This window comes from Anolis carolinensis, chromosome 5, assembly GCF_035594765.1.
Source record: "Anolis carolinensis isolate JA03-04 chromosome 5, rAnoCar3.1.pri, whole genome shotgun sequence".
Taxonomy (NCBI): Eukaryota; Metazoa; Chordata; class Lepidosauria; order Squamata; family Dactyloidae; genus Anolis; species Anolis carolinensis.
The window spans coordinates 103,092,941-103,115,789 of NC_085845.1; the positions used below are offsets into that span (position 1 = coordinate 103,092,941).

General features: G+C 38.5%; 1 protein-coding gene across 5 annotated transcripts in view; it reads right to left on the reverse strand.

Annotated features, from left to right (window-relative positions):
- rgs12 (regulator of G protein signaling 12) overlaps nt 1-22,849 on the reverse strand; it is a 102,987-nt gene that overhangs the window by 69,592 nt on the left and 10,546 nt on the right. For 3 of the 5 annotated variants that reach the window (XM_062982052.1, XM_062982056.1, XM_062982055.1), the window contains one exon: nt 8,980-9,093. The exons of 1 other annotated variant lie outside the window; for it this stretch is intronic. In XM_062982052.1, coding sequence (XP_062838122.1) covers nt 8,980-9,093 — 114 coding nt within the window. Of the gene's footprint in view, nt 1-7,603; nt 8,837-8,979; nt 9,094-22,849 lie in introns of those variants that run through there. One more of the 5 variants, XM_016995581.2, reaches the window with a different exon arrangement.

The window sequence follows — 22,849 nt, forward strand, 5'->3', positions numbered from 1 at the left end:
ACACTAGTCAGCTCTTATATAGAGCAACTAGCTGTGCCCAGCCACGCGTTGCTGTGGCGAAGTATGGTGGTATGGGAAATAAAGTATTGAGGAATTGGTGGTAGTTAAGGTAAAGGGTAAACGTTTTCCCCTGACATTAAGTCCAGTCATGTCTGACTCAGGGGGTTGGTGCTCATCTCCATTTCTAAGCCAAAGAGCCGGCGTTGTCCGTAGACTCCTCCAAGGTCATGTGGGATGACTGCATGGAGCGGCGTTACCTTCCCACCGGAGCAGTACCTATTGATGCACTCACATTTGCATGTTTTTGAACTTCTGGGTTGGCAGAAGCTGGGGCTAACAGTGGGGGCTCTCTCCGCTCCCCCAATTCAAACCTATGGCCTTTCGGTCCAGAGGTTCAGCAGCTCAGCGCTTTAACACGCTGCACCATCAGGGGATATTATTTCCTAAAGGTTGTGAATATACAATATTTCTGATTTTTTTTTGTCTGTTGGAGGCAAGTATGAATGTTGCAATTAGGAAAAATGATTAGGATGTAATGGCCTTGCAGCTTTAAAGCCTGGCTGTTTCCTCTCTGAGTGAATTTTTTGTTGGGAGGTGTTAGCTGGCACTGATTGTTTCCTGTCTGGAATTCCCTTGTTTTCAGAGTGGTGTTGTTTGCGATATTTTATGTGCTTCTACTCTCTGTGGCCCAGACAAAACAGAGGATTTGCCAGACTTTGATGATGGGAATACTTTGTTGGGAGGTGTTAGCTGGCCCTGATTGTTTCCTGTGTGGAATTCCCCTGTTTTCAGAGTGTTGTTCTTTATTTAGTGTTCTGATTTTAGAGATTGTATTGTTCTGTTTTATTATACCACATTAATTTTTATATATTCTGATTTTAGTGTTTTTGAATACTTGGAGCCAGATTGTATTCATTTTCAAGGTTGACCGCAACACAATAATAATAATTATTATTATTATTATGCTGCCTTCCAGCGGAGGGGAGACCTCTCGGTTGGGAGGCAGCATGAATCCGGAGGAGTTTGCACCCCTCCGGATCCATGCTGCCTTCCAGCGGAGGGGAGACCTCTCGGTTGGGAAGCAGCATGAATCCGGAGGAGTTTGCAGCCCCTCCGAATGCATGCTGCCTTCCAACAGAGGGGAGACCTCCATTGAGTGGGTGAAGGGGGAGGGCCGCAAAAGCCCTCCCCGTTCACCCACCTGCCCGCCCGTGCCTCGGCTCCTTCGTCACGCCGGTCCCGGCAACACTGGTGCCCAGCGTGGCGAAGGAGTCGGACGTGCGTGTTGCTAGGTAGAAAGCAAGCTACCTAGCAACACACATGGGGCGCTCGCCCCTTGGGAGGTGACCTCTGCGTGTTGCTAGGTAGCTTACTATCTACCTAGCAACATGCAGGGGCCACCTCCCAAGGGGCGAGCGCCCCGTGCATGTTGCTAGGTAGCTTGCTATCTACCTAGCAACACGCCAGCGAGCAGGTGAACGGGGAGGGCCGCAAAAGCCTTTGCGGCCCTCCCCGTTCACCTGCTCGGATTGCACGGAGGCTCGAACGAGCAGGGCTCGAATGAGCGGGGTTTTACTGTATATAGATAGATAGATGCATACTGCTGATAGAAGTACTCAGATATCAGATGCTCTGAGCTGGTCTAACACTCCTCCTGTTGTACTCATCTATCTGTCAAGATTATATTTCATTAGTCTTTTTAGCAAATTATGAATTGGGTTTATTGGTACACACGTAACATTGACATAGTCTTGCAGGACTAGCTACCGACCATCAAGCAAGACCCAGAAGGATCAAGTACACCTGATCAGTTTCTAGTTTTTTTCTGTCAATGACTGGATTCTCTGTTATGGTAACTTGTTTATACAGTCTGCCACATTTGCACGTATAACTTTTGCGGATATGATTTCAGTAATATGTGTTTTTTGGGAAATTTCTAGGTCTTCCAGCACAACTCTACAGTCAACTTTCATCTGAGATTGACATAGAATCACACTGGGTAGAAACTAGAGATTAATTGCTCTCATAGAACCACCATCCAGTTCAAGTTTTACCATTCAGGAATACACAATCAACAATAGTCCATCAAGCCTGCAAACCACTACTTCTATTCCCCTCAGCAGGGAATCCCCTAATACCATCACATGTCTCCTCTAGCAACTGGCAAGGGGCATTCCACACACTGAAATTATTCAAGTCACCTGCACATTCTCTGAGGACTGGCACTATTGCTTTTGGTTCTGTATCCCATCATCACTGATAAGATAGAGAGCTTTGAATTAATTCTTTAGCTCCAAACAGAATGATCTCTGGTCTTTCTACATTTATATGTCACATTCCTCCAAATATCTACGTCCTACATTTGGTAGCTGTTTCCTCAGAGGTATCATCCAGGACAGTCTGCTCATGTTCCCTAATATGCTGAAGAGTAGATACATAGGTCTCAAACTGCTGGAACTTGTCTTCCAACAGGGATACCAACTTGCACTTACTACAGGTATAGCTACCACCTCCTTTGGCAAGAACACAAACGTAATATTGTTCCAGTTGACTTCAGCATTTCTCTCACCATCCATATTCAGTAGCATTCAGTCACCAGAAACAGAACTCCAGGCCATCCTCTCAAAATTTCCTCACTAAATCCCCCCTCAAATGCCTAGTTTTTTTCTGTCGGCTGAGCTCTAGAGACTGGGGCTGCAGCTATATAGAGATCTAATGTCTATTACAAAATTGGAAGCCACTCTTGAGTCCTCCTCGGGCTGAGAAATGCAGATTAGAAATAAAATAAATAAATACTTCTCCCAAACAACTGATTCATTTTCTCTGAGCAGATGCCTTATTCTCCTGAGACCATGTGTTCAGGCCAATGATTTGGTGGTACACTCCATAGAACACAGCAATGAGACTACAATCACACATCCACTCAGATCACATAAAAATTAGCCTTAATCAAACAGACACAAAGCTCGCCAAAACACCTTAGAACATTAAACAGTGATGTCCACATAGGCAAGCAGTCTCTTCCCAAACAAATAGCCATACCCCAATGGACACAGCAGGCTTAACCTAACATACTCTATCAAAAGACACTCTAAAGCAGGCTCATGCAACCTGCAAACAATTTAAAACATTGAAAAAATGTACCTCAATTGCCCAGTTCTCAAGAGCGAACTTTTATAGATGGCAATGGAATGGAATGGAATAATCAGAGTATGTTATGTCTACAAATATCAGGGTATTATCCATCATTTGCATTATAATTGCAAACAGTTCAGCCAGAAGGCCTACTAGGCAATTTTAAAAGACCCTTTGAATAGGGTGGCCCATAATTAAGATTCTTATGTGAGGATTTTTTTGCTTATTTCTGGTGGCAGATATCACAAAAATTATGTAGAATTTTTTTTGCACATTTGTTATAGTTAATGTTAGTGTATTTTATGTGGAGTCTAGAACTAGCCCTCTTCTTCCAATGTGGCACAGGGAAGCCAAAATGTTGCTCTAGGGCTTGAGATGTTTGATCTGATGACACAAAATCATTTTATGTGGTCTATTTCACCATAGTAAAGCCCTTGCTGGTATAATAATAATAATAATAATAATAATAATAATAATAATAATAATAATAATAATAATAATAAATCTTTATTTATATACCGCTCTATCTCCCCGAAGGGACTCAGAGCGGTTTCCAACATCAGTGCGAAACAATATACAATAACTTAACACAGCGAAATAAACACATTGTTAAAACAAGACAAAGACAATTCAGTTAAAATAAGCAATCACTGTCAGAACCTTCAATTGAGGGGGCAGGCATCATTACTCAAGGCAAGGTTGACACGGTCCGTTTTTAGGGATAGGTAACTATACAACATATCTTAGGGCCAAGAGGTAGGCAGTGTACCAGAGTAGTCTGATTTGACTGATGAAACTAATCTTATTCAAAAACCTGCCAAAACCACCAGGTTTTTAATTCCTTACAGAAAGTGGGTAAAGTGGGGGGCTGCCTGATCTCTTTAGGGAGAGTGTTCCAGAGCCGGGAGGCCACTACCGAGAAGGCTCGCTCCCTTGTCCCCACCAGACGTGCTTAGGATGGCAGTGGGAGCGAAAAGAGGGCCTCCCCGGCAGATCTCAAGGCCCGTACCGGTTCATAGGGGGAGATGCGATCAGGAACTGTTTTCCCTGTTAGTCTGTGTATAATTCCATCATTAGTACCTAAAAACTAATTTCAAAGATCAAATTCCAAGCATAATCCAAACCAAGGTGTTTATTCAGATTTGTTTACAGTGGAAGAAAACCACCAGCAACAAAAATGTGGAGAGAACTAAAATCGTGTTGGTGTCTTGCATCCTACTAGCACTCCCTGCATATCTGAGCCTCAAGGGGCTGCTAATGCAGAGGACCTCACAAGTGATCAAGAAGTAAAAGTAAGTTAAACACCAAGCCAGGTATCCAAGCCCAGGTGAGAAGATCCAAACACTTCCAATAGAGGTCTGCCACAATAGAGGTCTGTAAAGGAAATGCTTCCACAACCCTGCAATTAGCAAAAGATTAAGGTACTGAATCAGGTATTGAGAAATGGGTATAAGCTGCTAGTGAGGAGAGAAATTATTTATTTAAAAAATGAAGCAGTGACTTTGTCATAATTACCCAAAAGTAAAAGGGTAATTGACCTAGAATCTATGTAGAATTAAATAAATACAATACTTTAAAAATATTCCACAAAGAATTAAGTATAGTTTGGCCCAATAGCAGGAAATCAAATGAATGTTTCTTTACTTGGCTGTATATTCCTTCTTGTAGCAGAATACGTACATAGTATTCCTCCTTCTAACTTTCCACTATCTGTATTTCAGCTTGTCTCTGCCTATCCCTCTTCATCCCACCACCACTTCAAGAGGAATATTTAACTCAGCTGCTTTTAGCTTAGACATGCTGAGATACTGATTTTTCCTCCCCCTTTCTCTTCCTACCCATTTTCCTCTTCTGTATTTGAACCTTCTCTGATTCCCTTCCCCTCCCAGCATAGCAGCTGCGCAATTATGACTCACAAAGACATCCTGATATCCCTTCACCCCAGCTGGCATCAGATGCTGAGCCTTTGAGAAATGGCAGTGCTGGGACGGGATATAGTGGAGAAGGCTTGCCCAAGAGCAGAAAAGAAGTATCCATTGCTGGGAAACACACAGGCAGAGATGTCAATCTTTGCTGGCTTCAATCTTAGATGCACTGAGGAGTGATTATCAGAGCTTCCATGCATTTTTCCTTTTTAGGATTTTCTTAGTGATTTTTTTTTTACTAAGAACAACATTTGTCCAGAAAATAATGGGTTTTAATGTAAAAAGTGTTTTCTTTTAAACAGTTGCAAATTTTACCAAAAAAAGTTCCATAATTTACAATGGTTGAACCATTTTGGATGAGGTATAACACGGACTATAACTGTGAATATTCTTTACATCTCTACACACAACTTAATGTGCAATTCTTGGATCAACAGCTGTCTACCTTCAGGAACAGAATTCTATTGTTTCATGTAATCAGCAGACTACAGTTAGCAAGATTACACTACACAAAGCACTTGGCTGTTCTAGCAGGACATTTTTTTAGGCATAAACCAGGTCAGGACAGAAATACAATGTTACAACCATGGGCCTGTTCTAATAAAGAAAACTGTAGCTGTGACAGTTTGGAAAAGCACCGTAATTTATGGTGCCAGTGCATCCCATCTAATACCAGATCACTGGCAAGAAAGAATGATGATGGAAACATGAAACATACTTTGATTTATCATATGCATATGAATATAACAGTAAGGTCAAAATTGAGCATTGTATAACTGCTGAATTGCTGCTTCTGCCAGTGGAAATGGGCAGGGCCTATGAAACTCTCTGGTGCCGTTTTTGTTACCATGGGGTGTTCCCACGACCAATCTGACTGCCATGTTTTTAACTGGACTTTCTGAACATGGTACAATACCCAATACATTATAGAAGTCTGCTTCCAAACGGACAGATCCAGGAGCACTCCCAAATGGCAAACACAGTCTTTACGGTAGTATGTAGCCCCATTCAGACCTGGTTGATACACCCCCAACCCTAGGTTAGGACCCTTAATGGCAAGCACCTCTGGTCTCTGAAGGAGCATAATACAGGTTTCAAGGGTTTCTGCAGTTGTTTCTGCTTTCTCTTGTTCACTAGTACAGTAATGGGATAGTTTTCTTTTGTGCTTGCATTGTTTTCCTCTATCAGCCAACTTTCCCAATACTGTTTTGGGCAGATATTTTTACCTGGTTTAGTCGGGATTGATTAAGTTGTGGTAAAAGAAAAAGTTCTGGCCCAGTCTGAACCCTCTCTGCTCCCTTCCTGTCTGTTCTTTGACGGGGGAGGACGTGCTGCAACATGTGTCCCTCACCATCCTTTTCTTAGATCAGTTTAGAAGGGATCAGGCTATTGCTGCTCAGTAACATATTTCTTTAAATGTTCCTCTTGATGAGGATTCTAGACCTATTTTTTCTGCTTGCAATTTACTTTTTCACACTCAGCATCCCAAGATCGGCACTTTTGCTGTGAATAGAATAAAGGCTTTAAAAGTCCTGGAATTCCAATAATAATCTCTCACGATCCATCTCATGTAACAAGGAAAACTATAGACGAAAGGGAAGGACAATCTTAATTCTAGTGTCTGAAGAATACAGACAACCCCGTTTCAAAGATTTTTGCTTAATATATTGCGAAACGTAGACAGGCTGTTTACAAATTCACACATCTAGCTGTTAACTAATGACAGTGTATATCAATTAAATTCTCAGTAATCAAACCATATTGTCAATAACAATTTTCTTAAAGCTACAAAGTGATGTAATAAAATTAGTCTTTAAGTTTCAAAGAAAGAACTAAGAAACATTGAACAGCAACACTTTTGAGTGTTAAGGTGACAGAACAGAGTGAAAATGTTCTGAATATATGGCTGTAAAAGGTGAAGCAGAATGTTCACACAGAAGTAAGTATGATTTCGTTCACTAAATATTATGCAGTAAGTAAAAGTCACTTTTGATAAAACGCAGGCTTTCTAATAAACTTGACTGCTAATCAATGAAAATAAATACAATTCTAAATGGGTTTTTTTTCTTTTAGCAGGATAAAAATCAGTGTATCTATTATTAAGATATTTTAATTGGCTTTAAATCTGCATTCGTTCTTTATTACATTCATTTCAAAAAATAAAAGCAAACAAATGTTGAAGCCTTAGATTTGGTTTGAGTCAGAAAGGGAGGTGTTAGCTAAAACAATAGGAAATAAACATAAGTAAAACACATAGGAAAATATGAAACACTCACTAAAATCAATCTTATAAAATATTAAAATATTAAAATACAAATATATTAAAATTCAGTATAATATAAATTTGTATGGGAAAGCAATTTGTTGCCAACTAACTCAATAACTAAAATATGAGTGTCACTTAATAAACTGAGGAATTTCTACCAGAGAAAATTCCGATTTCTTTATTTCAGTAGTTTAGATTTTTTCATAAGTAAACACTGCTGCCCTTCAAACCTCTTTCTTAATTGTTATACTTGCTTAGAAAAACAGGGTATACTTACGTGACTGATGTTGCCTTTTTTATCCATGTGTAAATCCTATGGAATTCATGTCCCATTTTAACTAAATTTTTCTAACAAATAACCGACACAGACACATATTCTCATCTTCTGTCCAGCAGAATGAAAGCTGAAGTGTCTCTTTGGTGATTCACCCAGATTAAAAACTAGTTTCTGTATCAACTCAGAAAAGAACTGCAACTGCTACCCAGAGTTTTAAAATGCTAATGTGTCCATCTGCATAACAATGAACCATCTACAGAGATAGCACATTAGCAGTCTATGGATTCAATGTGAAATGCGTATAGGATTGTCAAATGGCTTTCAAAATCCTTATTTTGAGACAGCATTGTAAACAGCCTGTTGCTATTTTCTCTGTTTCTCAGCATGTAGCTGCATGTTCCTTCAAGATTAGAATCATATGCAAGCCTATTATATTCTTTGCTCTATCCTACTTGTCTGTTCCTTGCTCCTTTGAATATCTTTACAAGATTCTTTTTCCTGGTAGAACAGGATTCTCATAAATTTCAACACCACACCCACTTATTTTACTCACTGAGCTATATAGTACCTCTCCTATGTCATATAGGAGTCAAATGCCAACACACACTTTAAAAATGTCTAAAACCCTGTCTCTGGGATCCATCAAACTATGAGTAATAACAATTGCTCATATATGTTGCCCAAGAAACCGCCTGTTCTTTCCTTCTTTGAAAATCATAGATTGCAAATAATATATGCTGGCCAACAGTCACCTGTGAAGACTGTAATGGAACACTTCACCTTACAAAATCTACCTATTTTAGAAAGTAAGCAAAGAAAAGCTCACAGGTTGCATGGGGCTCCCAATGCAAACCAAAGCCCCCATTTTACACATATCCCATAGTAAACCCTAGCCTAAGAAACTGGAGTGATTTTCTATGTAAACCTAACTCTACCTTCACAGATAGTTATTTCTTGTTTTTGAAAAAAAGGCATGCTAAAATCTAAACAGGATTGGGGAAATGATTTTCGAGGAGCAAATCACATACGTCATATGCCTATCTTTATGTGTCTTAGTAACGTGCAGAACTGAACATTTTAAAAGAAAGGTAAGGCTTTCTGCCTTGCAGATTACTATCATATCTCAAAAGATGTCAAGGTAAATTTTGTAACACAAAATCAAAAGGTAGACATGTTTAGTACCAGAACAAACACCAGGTATGTCTAACAATAGCTCATATGCATCCAATTAAATAATATGTTTATGTTTGTTTTCGGTCAAGAAAACTTCTATTTTCACAAGGCTCAACAGATTAAGCATCAAAATCAATAAGGTTATCATTGCTCATTCACATGTTTTCACAGAAAATAATAAAAGTTTAGTGTTGCAAAATTACCTCAAGATTATCAAGCGAACGAGTAATGCTGAATCTCTTCTGTCGTCCAAATGATCTTCGAGTGGAACGCTGAGTAAATTGTACTAATCCAGAAGCAGCTCCAAACTTCATCCACTAAATAAGCAATGACATAAGTATTTAATATATGTGTTCATTTTCATAGACCAAGATTTATTTGTTTCTGATATCTTTGTTAACAGCATTTGTTTTCAGAAAGCAGACTTCATTACACCCTGCTGTTGAACTACGTATGTATGTCACCAATTAAAAAAATAAAATTCTTTTTGATTTTTATTAAATTTTCACAATATATCAATAATAATAATAATAATAATAATAATAATAATAATAATAATAATAGCACTTTATTTATAATCCGCCCTCTCTCCCTGAAGGAACTCGGGGCTGTTTCGAAAGAATATCAAAAATAGCAAACATTCAATGCCTAAAACAGACAAACAGCAATCAAGACATAAACATGAATTAAAATGAACTACATTGACTTACTGAACTTAATCGAAATTAACCAAGGATTAAACTAAATAAACATAATATAACATAAGGAGTCATACCAATTAAAACACAATACATTAAAAGCATAAAATAGTATATAACAACACAGAAATCAAGCTATGTGTGTGTGTGTGTCAATATGTATGTATGTTGGTTTGTACATTTGTACCACAAATGCTCTTACATAGCATAATGGATTTGGTCCAAATTTGGCACATATAGCCTTCATTATCCAATGTAAAATAATTAAGGGGGTCGAATAAAAACATGTCACCTCTTTCAGGCCCGGAGTTGAGGAAAAGAACAAAATAGATTGGCTGTGGCTAGGTGAAGGATTCACTGTTGCTAGATGAAGTGGTTGTCTATGATGTCACCTTTTTCCTCCCTTCCCTCTTCCCTTGCTTTCCTTTCCTTTCTCTTCCTTCCTTTCTCCTCTTTTATTCCATTCCTTTCTCTTCCCTATTTTCTTTTTCTTTCTTTTTCTCCTCACATAGTCTCTTCCTTCCATCTTTCCTTCTCACCCTTTTCTTCCTTCCCCCTTCCTTTCCTCTTTCTCTCCTTTCTTCCTTCCTTCTCCCTTCCCTTCCTATGTATATCACCTATCAGTGACCAAGCTACTTCACTCCCTGTAATTCACTTTGACAGCACTGGTGCCTTTATTGCCATGTTTAGGTGAAGGGAGGGTAAGGAAGGGAGAGGGAGGGCAAGGAATGAAAAAAAAGGGGGGGAAGAATGGAAAACTGGCAGTCAGTTGGAATGAAACCTTTTCTGCTATTCTATCCAATGTTACCACAACTAGGTTTAGCAAATTCAACACAATCTTTTTCATAAATATAACTTACATTAAAATTGTGGAAAATATTTTATTAGTGTTTACTCAAGTATAATGGGGCATCAAACATGCACAAACATGCACATTACAAAAAAAAGGATTTGCAGTCGGAAAGGATTTGAAGTTACCAGCTTCACACAGTAACCAACTGACCTTATTCACAAGCCCTTCAAAACTAAAGGGGAGGTTATGGAGGCCTCGTTACAAGGGACTGAGCCTTAAGGATGGGTGGGCAAGAGATCCCGAGGCCTGCCTGAGAAGGAGGATGCATGGTTGAGCCCCGATCTAGAGCAGTGGTTCTCAACCTGGGGTCCCCAGATGTTTTTGGCATACAACTCCCAGAAATCCCAGCCAGTTTACCAGCTGTTAGGATTTCTGGGAGTTGAAGGCCAAAAACATCTGGGGACCCCTGGTTGAGAACTACTGGTCTAGAGGGAGGTGGCAGGGGCAATGCTTATTGCTCCTTTGGTCAGAGAAACTTGAAAGCCCTGCAGCCCCACTGCGGTTAAGAGGCAGGAACAACCGGGTGCTCTTTCTTCTCCTTCAGGTGCCATGGAGCCCCGAGGCCACCACTAGGAACAGCCTATTAGCTCCTGCCTCCCCACCCAGGCTCTGGGGCTCCAGGTCCCTCCGGGCCTTTTCATGCATGTGGGTTTACATATGCGATCCTAATTCTCCATCAAATCTAATGCGCACCTCAATTTTGGTGATGTAATATAGCTAAAAAAAGGTAAGTGTAATGAAACTATAGAAGTCCCAGCTCCTCTTGTTAAGCTGCCCACCCGCAGTTTGAGAATAGTCACTTAAGGTGAAGCTTAAGGAGGCCCTTCCTGGTTTGGATTAATAAGTATGCCCACCCCTTTGTGCCCGGGAAAAGAGAGCCATCTTTAGGATTATTAGCACCAGGGAATATTGGAAGCAAGAAGTGTCTGTAGTTGATCCCAGTGAGATCCAGGCATGGATAAGCCATTTCATGCCAATAACTAACTAGCTAACTAATTTGGGAACTCATCCGGCTATACTAGCCTATCTCTGGTCGGTGATAGTTTGTGGAATTTCCAGCGTCTTCAGTGAGGTGCCAGGCCTCAAAGGGAAGGAACTTGCTCTCTCTACCTCTGACCTGACCACCTTGCGCATTGGGCACCTCAGAGGCCCCTCTACCAGAGAAAGTGAGCAAGGGAAACTTTCGTCTGTCCTTCCTCTCCAGAATCATCCACAACAAGCAACTTCAAGAACAACCAGTTACTTTCAAACTTTAAGTATAGACTTTGTTGTGGGGAAATCAAGATAGTGCCTGGGTGGAGAGAGGCCTAAAACCAATTAATAAATCATCATCATTTCTTGAAAGCAATAGAGTGGACATTGATTGATTCTGTGGGGTTCTTTGCTCAAACAGGAAGGTAATCCAGCATCTCCCAAGCTGATAGAAAGTTGGAACATGTTAAAGCTGAAGATATTTAAAGCAGTTTTAGTGCAACAGCACAGTAAGAATTAGACTCTTTAAATGTTAATGGCTTAGGCTCATCATACAAAAGATAGAGGGTATGGAACTGTTAAAACTTTGCGACATGATAATTGTGTTTTTGCAAGAAACTCATTTGAAACAAGGAATTAAAAGAATATTTAAACATTCTTACTTTGAAAAACAGTTTAGTTCAAAATAGAAATAAAAGTTATTGGCTGTTTAAATAAGGAAGGAAGATTGATATTTATATAAGGGAAAAAACAGGAAGAACAGTGACACTCAGATCATATTCTTCAGAAACGCAACCTTTATTAAAGGAATGTTAAGGAAATATAGACATTTGCAGAGGGACCTAAATTATTGGTGTTAGTGTTTTGGATTTCTGATTTTTCCCTGGATTTCTGAATACCTGTGGTTGCATGCAAATACATAATGAAATATCTTAGAAATGGGACCCAAGTCTAAATACAAACTTCATTTAAGTTACATATACACTTTTAATATTTTTAATAATTTTATGCATGAAACAAAGTTTGTGTATGTTGAACCACTATTTGTTCAACATACACAAGAAAATAATATTAAACGTCTTCCAAATCTGAAAAACGTCCAAAATTTGGATTTTTCTGACTCACCGGATTTGGAAAAACCTCAAATTTTCCAGAAAAAGTGACATCTTCCAAATCTGAAAAAACTTCCAAAATTCAGATTTTTCTGACCCGCTGGTTTTGGGAGAACCTCAAATTTTCCAGAAAAAGTGACATCTTTCAAATCTGAAAAACTTCCAAAATTTTGATTTTTCTGACTCGCCAGGTTTGGAAAAACCTCAAATTTTCCAGAAAAAGTGACTACATTTAAGTCATATCCCAAGTGATAATTTTCTGACTAGGAAATACCAGAGAAAACGAAACACTTTGATTTCCTTTTTTAAAAAAAATAGTGGATATACTAAATGTAAACGTACTCTTGCATGTGTATGTTTTCACATTGCTGGCTGACATTAATTTCATAGGGATTTCTTAGGCAAGGAATACTGAAAGGTGGTTTACCGCTGGGATTTGCTGGTGGTCTTCCATCAAAGTACTAACCAGGGCTGAGCCTGTTTAGCTTTTAATAACAGAAAAGGTATGGTGTCTCTAGTACAGGCATCCTCAAACTGCAGCCCTTCAGGTGTTTGGGCCTCCAACTCTCACAAGCTCTAACCAGCTTGTTCGATGGTCAGGAATTCTGGGAGTTGGAAGCCCAAAGAGCTGGAGGGCCGCAGTTTGAGGATGCCTGTTCTAGGGTATTTTAGGCTAGGTTTACTTTAGGAAGCAGGAATACCCTTTAAGGTATTAAAGCATTCCCTTAAGAGAGCAATCACCAATTCCATTTATGTGCCTTAGTTTTGTTGCTGCTTTTCAAATGACAAGAAAGCAACAGCAAATAAAAAGAAAATGTTGAAAGAAATGAGATTCCAAAGACTGTTTTTAGAGGAGACATATTTTTTCAAAGCAGGCATTTATATAAATGACTCAAAACAGAACACATTTAATTAAACATGCAGAGGTGCATATAAGCATAACTGATCAGATATAAATTGATGATCTAGTCGTGATAGCCATAGAACTAGCACTAATGTCAAAGGAAAATGTCTAACAAAAGGAGTTTTGCATTTACACTGGCAAGATATTCAAAAGGCATATAGATTCTTAAGCTGAAAATATAGCATCCCACTTGCTGTCCTCTATGATATGAACAGCATTCCACAGCAGCACTTGCATGATTTCACCACTATTCAAAACTTTCCTTTCCCCATGAATATTTTTGAATTAGCTATATCAATACTTAACTACACCCTTCCGCAACCTGAAGTCCAGATGTGTTAGGCTTCCACCCACACTTCATTGGCTGTTCTGGCTTTGGAATGATGGAAATTTATTTATTTATTTAATTTATATACCGCTCTTCTCCCCCAGGGGGACCCAGAGCGGTCTTACACAATGGCAGAATTAGAAATGATAATCTAATACATTTGAGAGTACATCAGGATGGAAAAGGATAGCTTACTATAATTATCTCTGAATACACATAACTGAAATAAACCGAAAAGTATACCAGAGTTCACAAAAGGTTATGATTGTAAGTATTTTTGGAGGTGTTATAAAATTCTTTGTTGATCAAATAAAAAGATATGTTTATGCTAGGTTCTGAATTAAGAATTATGAAGCTCTCCCAAATGGAAGGAAAGAATGTTAAAGAGGATTTGTAGGCAAATGCAACAGGAAGAGGGAGACACAAAACTTTCTATATTGTTTTCAAACTTAATATCACTTGGAACTCCAACAGAAGAATGGGTTTATATCAATGAAAGTTAATGAAAAAATAAATAACAGTTGGTTGCAAAGCTATGGCACATTTTTCTCCCCATCCCTTCTTTCTTTTTATGGTACAAGAAAGTAACATACCTTAAAAAAAAAAGCACCACAATGGATTTTGTTACTGAAATCAGGGGGGGGGGATAATTGCTTATTTATAAATAGAAAGGGTGCAATAAACTAAATAGATGTAATTGCTTCAGTGTTGAACACTGACTCTGGAGACCAGAGTCTGAATCTTCACTCAGCCATGGAAATCCACTGGGTGATCTTGGGCAAGTTACACTCTCTCGGCTGATGATAATTCACTCCCATTCTTCATGACCCATCCAGTTTCTTAAGGGGTCATATCAATGAATTGAAAGGGGATATTAAAGAATGAAGAATCCCCACTAATAAGAAAATAAAATAAGAATGCCTACCTAATAACCAATATTGTTTTATATTCACCAGTTGATCAGGTGGAGGGACTGCTAAAGGCATCCACTTTGTCTTCTCTATTGCTCCAATGCCAAAGTCATATCAACCCACTGGAGCCTGAAATTCGCATCCTTATATGAGTGAAATTCACATCCTTGTAGTAAATCAATTGCCGCATTACACTGAGGCATATGAGAAAATGCATCTGCCCCAAAAGGGAGTGAGTTTCAAAGTCAATGTTACTTGTACCCTTGTGTATGTTCTTCTCCATCACCATGTGCATGGATATATAGTTTCACTCTTGTCTTTATCTGAGTTTCCATGAATTCAGATTGCCTCTGTTCCTGTATCAAGCAAATTTCCATAACATAGGTGGGGTCAGCTGATTTAAAACTAGAGCCACTGGCGCGCAGAGGCCAGTGCTTAATCAATCAGGGATGTTACTCTGGCCAGTATATTGCTAGGCAGATTTCTCTCCCCACAAGGGCACTGCCTCTAAATCCTGCCAACTATGCCAAATGTTTTGCCAAAGGCAAAAGTTCTTTTTTTGGATTCAAAGGCAATATGTACTTGAGCATCAAACAAAGAAATATGAACCTAGCAAGTCTCTCTTCCTCAACCAGCTGTCTGGAACCCCTAGCAACAGTGAAGAATGCCCTGTATCTACAGCACCTTCCTGGTATCATCAGCCTGCAATCAGATTCAATTTTAAGCGGAATTGCCAGAGTATATATAGATGTCCCAAATAACGAAATACAGTACTATGTTTTACTCAGTTGTGCTATCGCCCAGGAGTGTAAATAGTAAATGTTTTCCACCATTTAGTTAGTGAAATTAAAACATGATAGATAACCAAGTGAATAGATAGCAAAGAAGAAGCTTAAAGAAGCTCAAGGATTAACTTATAAAGTCTTTAGGTGAATACATAAAACAATAGTAACACATCAAACCTATATCTTCAATATACAAATGTCTTCCACAATATTCCTCCTACAAGTAATCATATAAACTATAATTTTGGTTATAATGTGAAGGATTGCCAGTTTTATCTACGGGGACTCTTTCAATTACGAAATTCTGCCACTTAGGGTCAGACAATTGAGGCATGCGACAGAAAGTGTGCAGAGGCCTCACCTGAATATTGAGGCTATTTTTTATCTACCTCTTATGGCGTTACTCATTTGCCAATCTGATATCCAGTAATCTATTACTGAATTTAACAAAGCAGAATGTTAAGACAACTTGATATATTTTTCTAACCAGACACTAAAGGTGAATGTTGTTTAAAAAGAAATTACTTTTGAGTATCAATAGAACATATCTGTACTGCCTACACAATGTCAGGAACATAACCACTATGTGTGTATATTTACTTTAAGAAAAAGTTTTGCCTAGCATTTCCATACTGAAAACAGGAAAGATCTCATATCTTTTTAAATAGTTGTAATAAAGAGGGATTTTCAGCTAATGTTGCATGTCAGGCAACCACACAACAAGCAACACCTTATGAAATCCCTTGGTTTTTGCTTATATCTTCTAAAAATATAGAAAACGTGTAACAGGGACATTTTCTAGAAAATTTCTTAATGTTCTAAATAATGTGATTTAGCACATTTGGTTTAATTATTCACACACATTGAAAACTTTATGTAATTAACTATTTTATTGGAATATTTATAATAATTCACGCAGAATAACATACACTTCTTGCATATTTAACCAAAAAAAGAGGAAATCTGAAAGAATAGTTTTTAAGGACACAGAAACTCCCCCCAACTTGCCTGGGCTGTTTCCTTCCCTTGATCATTCCTAACACCAACAAGGGGAGAGAGTCTCCAAAAGATGCAAAGGGAAAGAGAAGGCAGAAAATTAATAAGAGACAGAGAAAAAAGAAATAGCTAACAATAGAATTATTTTGAATAAAGTAGGAGAAAAAGATTTGCACTGCTGATGAAATAAACTTACCTGAAGCTGGCAAATTATAACAAATTCAAAAAGGTAGCCTTTACCCAAAAAAGATATAAACACCACTGGAAAACGAATGGACACCTTTTAAGTATGTTTTCTTTTTATCTGTGACTTCCTCTTATTGTACATACCTGTGTTGTGCTTTTCTTGCTGTATGCCAATAAAAGGTGTGTGTGAGTGAATGGGCATCTAATTGAACAGGTTAAACTCTATAAATATCTGGAAGTTATTTTCCAGGCCACTGGTTCCTGGAAAGCCCAAGTGTCTTACGTGAAAGCAAATGCAGAGTAGCTACAATTCACTTATCTCATTCTTTTTCACTGCATGGCCAGCATGAACTCTTAGCAATCCACATTTATAATGCTAAGACCTTACCACAAATGTTATATGGAGCACAAGTGTGTGCATTTAGCTCCACTGTGGTCTTATAATTTGTCCAGGCAAATTTTAAAAATGCATTTTTAGCCTCCCAAACTGTGTGCCTGGTATACTTCTACAGTTAGAGATTGATCAAATCTCTGTTGAGTCTTAGATTTGGATGCACAACTTAAACTTCTGGTTTAAAATTATTTTGATGCCTAAAGATCTGGCCCCACTGACCCTTAGTGATACATTCTAATCAAGGTCAAGAAAGTCAGTTGATGAGAAAGTCCTAAAACTTGGAAAATGACATCCAAACTACGGGCGACACAAAAGTCAAAGAAAATACTTGACAGCATATCTAGGCCATTTTCCAAGTTTTTAAAAATGGTGGGTTTATTTTCCTGCAGAGTACCTAAACTATATATATTAAGTTAAGTTTGTCTTTATTTGCTTTAAATTACAATATTGATATCATCAATACAAAGTTTATGGTATAGTATGGGGTACAGTATTATTTAGGCCTATTTTAAGAGTACCTCTCAAGCAAGCAGAAACTACATTTATCTACTTTCATGGGTGCCAATTAACTTAAAGAGTCTGCTGTATATACATGAATGAAAGCAAGCGTGTAGGATATATATATATATATATATATATATATATATATATATATGTATATATATGTATGGCTGGTGTTCAAAATTACTTGAGATGCAAGAGCACTGTTAGCAAAGCTGCAAAATTCAATATCTAATTGCTCTCTTTTGAAAAACTGTCCTTTTTAAAATAAAACTTTTTATAAAGTAAGATCAGCAACAGCTGAAATTTCGTTTAATGCCATACAATTTAATGTAACATTTTAATTGTAGGGTTTGTTCTATTTTTAACTGGCAGCATCTAGAATAACTCTAATATTGGGTTGCTATGAATTAATCTCTGAAACTGAACTGCATGTTCTAAGGAACAAGTGCTAGCTGCTGAAAATAGCAGTCCTGTTTTCATATACACCCATTCCTCTGCAGTGTCTAGCACAACTTATCCATGCCCTAGCTAATTATACTGTCTGTTCCCAAAGCTCTGCTTCAACTCCTTAAGTGCAAAATGGGTTGCATTCGGATTTAGGCAGGTGCAACGAAGCTAGCAGAAGCAGATTTGCCTGTCTTGTTCCTGTTCTGAAACTGTCTCACATGGAACAGTTAGGAGTCACATCTGAATAGAATAAGCTAAGATGTAGGTGGAGATCCTGGAAAATCAGTAATTTAGCAGAGCTATACTTGTAAAAAGTACCGCACTCGGTTTTTGGTAATCACTCCCCTCCATATCATCCTCTTCAATTAAAGCCATTCAGTAATTTCTTTAGAGCTCTGAAACCTTTTCAGTGTATGGTAGGAACACAAGGGCAGGAAATTCCATTACTACAAGCCCAGTGGTATGCATCTTAAGTTTGTACAAAACCAACAGACATAGAAATATAGGGATGTTCTAATTCCCATATCAGATGGGGACTACAAAACAGTATGTTTGTTTTTGACAGCAGTCCTATCTTACTGGGACTGCCATCCTGATTGGACACTTTTCTTATATTGATTCTAACAATACTTATTCGAGTAACACACCAAATTATTTCATAAGATTAGTTTAACATATGTAGGCTTCAATCCTACATTACTTCTATGTAGCATGAATATCTACTTCATGCTAGCACAGTGAAGCCCTATAGAATAGTAGCACTGAGAATCACGTGTCCATGAATGTGCCATATCCTGCAAAATGCAACACATAATGAGCAATGGCTAGGTCCTCTTTTTATCTCCTAATACTGGAGCACATGCTTGTCTCAGAGAAACAATATACCATATTGGTTATACAGGCTGAGATAGGAATGTCTTGGTTGTCTCCTTCAGCAGCTGCAGCCATACCTACTACCCCATCAACAGAGTATGACTATTCATCTTTTTCAGTACATTTATTCCTATTTGGACCCTGGCTGTAAACTACTGCATTACAAGATTCCTCCATGCAATGTGACACCAGGAAAAAGAGATCACTTCATTCTGTATGAGTGCTGTGCTGTAAGGGTCACAAGGTGCAAGCATGGGTTTTACTTTACTGAATGTATTCTGATTATGGAATGCAGCCACATATCTTCTATTGCTTCATCCATATAGGAGTCAGAAAGGTTCCCGTAGCTGAATACACCGTTCATGATCAATGCCAAAGGTCTGCTAATTGGTGGCAGTAAACAATATGCTAGGATCAACATGATGCTCACAGCTTTTGGCTGTTGCAGGTTACAGGTGATCTTGCTGAGTAGCCTAAGGAACTGGGCTGGCCACTGGGAGATTTTCTGGCATGGGGGTGTGGTTCTGGTGATTGCTCCTTTACTGTGCCATGCATGACTTCAGTGTACTCTTTCTGTTCCAGGCAATATGGGTCATGTGCTCACTCCATGCAGGAGGGCTAGAGCACTTGCTGAGATTCCATTCAATGCTGTTTACAGGGTTAGTGGCTTGTGAATCAAGCATATTATTTGGCAGTTAAGGATTGGATTCTGGAACCTCACTGAACAATCAGAGGCTATATACAGTCCAAGACTGTTGGAAATGTCAACCTTCTTCGAGCCTTCTGGAGTAATGATCCTGTTGCTTACTGTTCCTATATGTATGTTCTGGTATACACCTTCTTTTACTCTATGGTTCCTAAGATGTTATAGATGGGACACCCTCTCCTTTTGACTATGTGACACATTGATAGCTGGTTTTGTTGTAAGAGATGTCCCAGTTGCATACCACAGAGAATTATCTCAAACATATCTGAAACTGAACTAATAAGTTTTTGAACCTGTGTATACTGAACACATGAAGGTTGTGAGTAAGCCAAATGTTATTTTATCAAAGTCTACTTCATTGTTGTCTCTTGAGTGCATGGTATAAAACAAGTTGTTTTATGGGATATATATATATATATATATATATATATATATATATATATATAGGAACTGAAAAACACTTCTAAAGCTCTGCTGTTTTTATGCACTGGTAAATCTCAGTTTCCCTAACATATCAGAGATAATAGGTTATCCAGTCTAACAACTGAAACCACTGCATTGCATAATTATATCTGGTTGTATACCACAAGAGAAAATTCTACTCTAATGGGTTTTTGGCTCTTCTCTGAAAGGTCATGCTTTTCTAAAAAGTTATGATCTCCAAAAGGTGTTTTTCAAAAAGGTTATAAATGCCATTTTCCAAAATGACAGCAGCTGGTATTGTCTAAGCCTGTGCTATGCTTCAGAGCACATCTCCCTGTGTTGCCATGGCAGCTCCCTTTTAAAGTATTTGATATTATTTTTTTCAAATATGTAAAATGTAACCCTAACAGTGGAAAGAAACAAAAAACTTACAAGAAAAGATAGATACAAAAAGAAAGGCTAAGAAAGACCACGATAAAAGTGATGCCTATATCTTCAACCAGAAGGGGGAACTCTATTTTCTGAGTTCCCGTACCTGCTTAAACTTTCACCCTTGGTTACCTGCCAAAGGACCATAATTGCACACCACTAATTGCACACCACTAATATTCTTCACACTGGCAACGAAGGTCCGCATAGTTGAAGCAATGGTATTCCCTGTAGTAACCTATGGATGCAAGAGCTGGACCATAATGAAGGCTGAGCGAAGGAAGATAGACGCTTTTGAACTGTGGTGTTGGAGGAAAATTCTGAGAGTGCCTTGGACCGCAAGATGATTAAACCAGTCCATACTCCAGGAAATAACACCCAACTGCTCACTGGAGGGAAGGCTATTAGAGGCAAAGTAGAAACATAATGAGAAAAAAGGAAAGCTTGGAGAGTACAATGATGCTGGGGAAAATGAAAGGAAACAGAGGGACGATCAAGGGCAAGATAGATGGATGATATCCTTGAAGTGACCTGAAGGAGCTGGGGGTGGCGAGGGCTGACAGGGAGCTCTGGCGTGGGTTGGTCCACGAGGTCAGGAAGAGTCGGAAGTGACTGAAAAAATAAACAATATTCTTCAAGGATCTACACAGAGCCTGAAATGGAAACATATTTCTATAGAAAACATTCCTGCGCATTTTACCCATTATCTCTTCCTTTTTCTCCCTTACTAAAAAACCCCCAACACTCATTAACCCCCCCCCCAATTTTTTCCCAGAAACTTCTCCATATGAACCACTTGTTTCTTCTTTTTCCATTTCATTCTTCAAATCTCTGTCTCTGTCTACAGTCATATCATTCATCAATGTAACAGCCAGTCTATATTTCTTAAAATATCAATAGAGTTTTAATGTCTACAATTAACACGCCATTTCTAGGCTGCTTTGAGTATCCTGATGACACTCAGCACTACTGACCTGGATGTGATTGTACTTTCCCTGAAGATGTATAATTTGAGAGATTCTTATATGCATTTTTGCCACTGGAGATTCCACAGCTTACAGTGTTTGAGGTCAGCCTAGAATGATCTCCTAGCTATGGACTTTTCTATTCAACGATAATATAGCCATAGTAATCCATGAACTGATTATTTCCTGATTAGACTACCATTGTTAGCCCACCAAGTTTGGTAATATTTGGGTCATTCCCTGATTTTTAGGAATTTATTTTCTTTCTACAAATAACATCTTTTAAAGTTCCCAAAAAGGTATCCTCTGCTGCCCCCGCTCTGTAACTTTTCCAGGAGCAGCAGCAGGGCACGATTCCTTCCTGCCAAATGTCAAAGATGCACTTCCACAACACGGAACTTACTCTAACACTTTCTTTACTAATAAAAACCAAAAGCAATTTCTTCCAAAGCTTTTTCATTTCTTGTTCTCATAACACAGTGGAAGAGGCCAGCAGCCCACCATCTGCAAGCAAGCAGCATGTCGCCTCATAAGAAAATCATTTCTGTGTGATCCACTGGAAAAAAAAACAAAATGTATTGTTTAGGAAGAAATATGTTTGGAGTATATTATATTAAGTTTTAGTGGTTCAGAGCAGGTCATCAGCTTCACACATTCAGAAAGGCAAGACAGTGGCAACCCCCAAAAGGGGCAATGGAGGGGCTCAGGGACAAGGGGAGAAGGATGACTTCATGTCAGACAGGCAGGCAGTTGACAATGGAAGAAGATGGGAACTCAGCCTGCTGGCTGTGGCTGGATGCAGCCGAATTATTATTATTATTAAATGAAATTAAAAGGGCAGAGAGATTGCAAATGATAGGACTGGTAGAGGAAAACTGGTAGAACTTGAGTTGGTGGTGTTTTTTGCTGGTACAATTCTTATGAATAGTACAAATAATAATAACAATAATATTTTATGTCCTGAGGAAGGTGAGAGTTAGAGAGGGATGACGGGTTCTCTTGGCTTGGCAAAGCTTCCACAAAAGCTGAATAGTTTTACTGTTATTAGGCAGCATCATCCAAATTATTATTATTAAATGAAATTAAGAGAGCAAAGAGATTGCAAAGGATAGGATTGTTAAAGGAAGGCTGGTAGAATTTGGGTTGGTGGTATTTTTTGCTGATACAATTCTTATGAATAGTACAATAACAATCTTTTATGTCCTGATGGAGGCTGGTGTTAGAAAGAGACAATGGGTTCTGTTGGCTTGGCAAAGCTTCTACAGAAGGTCAATAGTTTTATTATTATTAGGAGGCAACAGCCAGATTATTATTATCAAATGAAATTAAGAAGGCAGAGAGAACAGAGAGAAATATAATAAAACAACAAAGATAACTCGTGATGAGATTGCAAAGGAAAGGAATTAGTATTTGTGGTAAGTTTAGATAGCTAGGTAGTTTTCTGAGAATGGGGCTTTGCTGTTTGCTGGAATTGTTATTAATAACAATAGTCTTTTAAAAGTACTTTCTGAAAGGGAGGAGGGAAGAGAGGAAAGAGAAGAAGCTAAAGGCCGCTTTAGTAAAGCTCAGAGCCACGCTAAAAGGAAA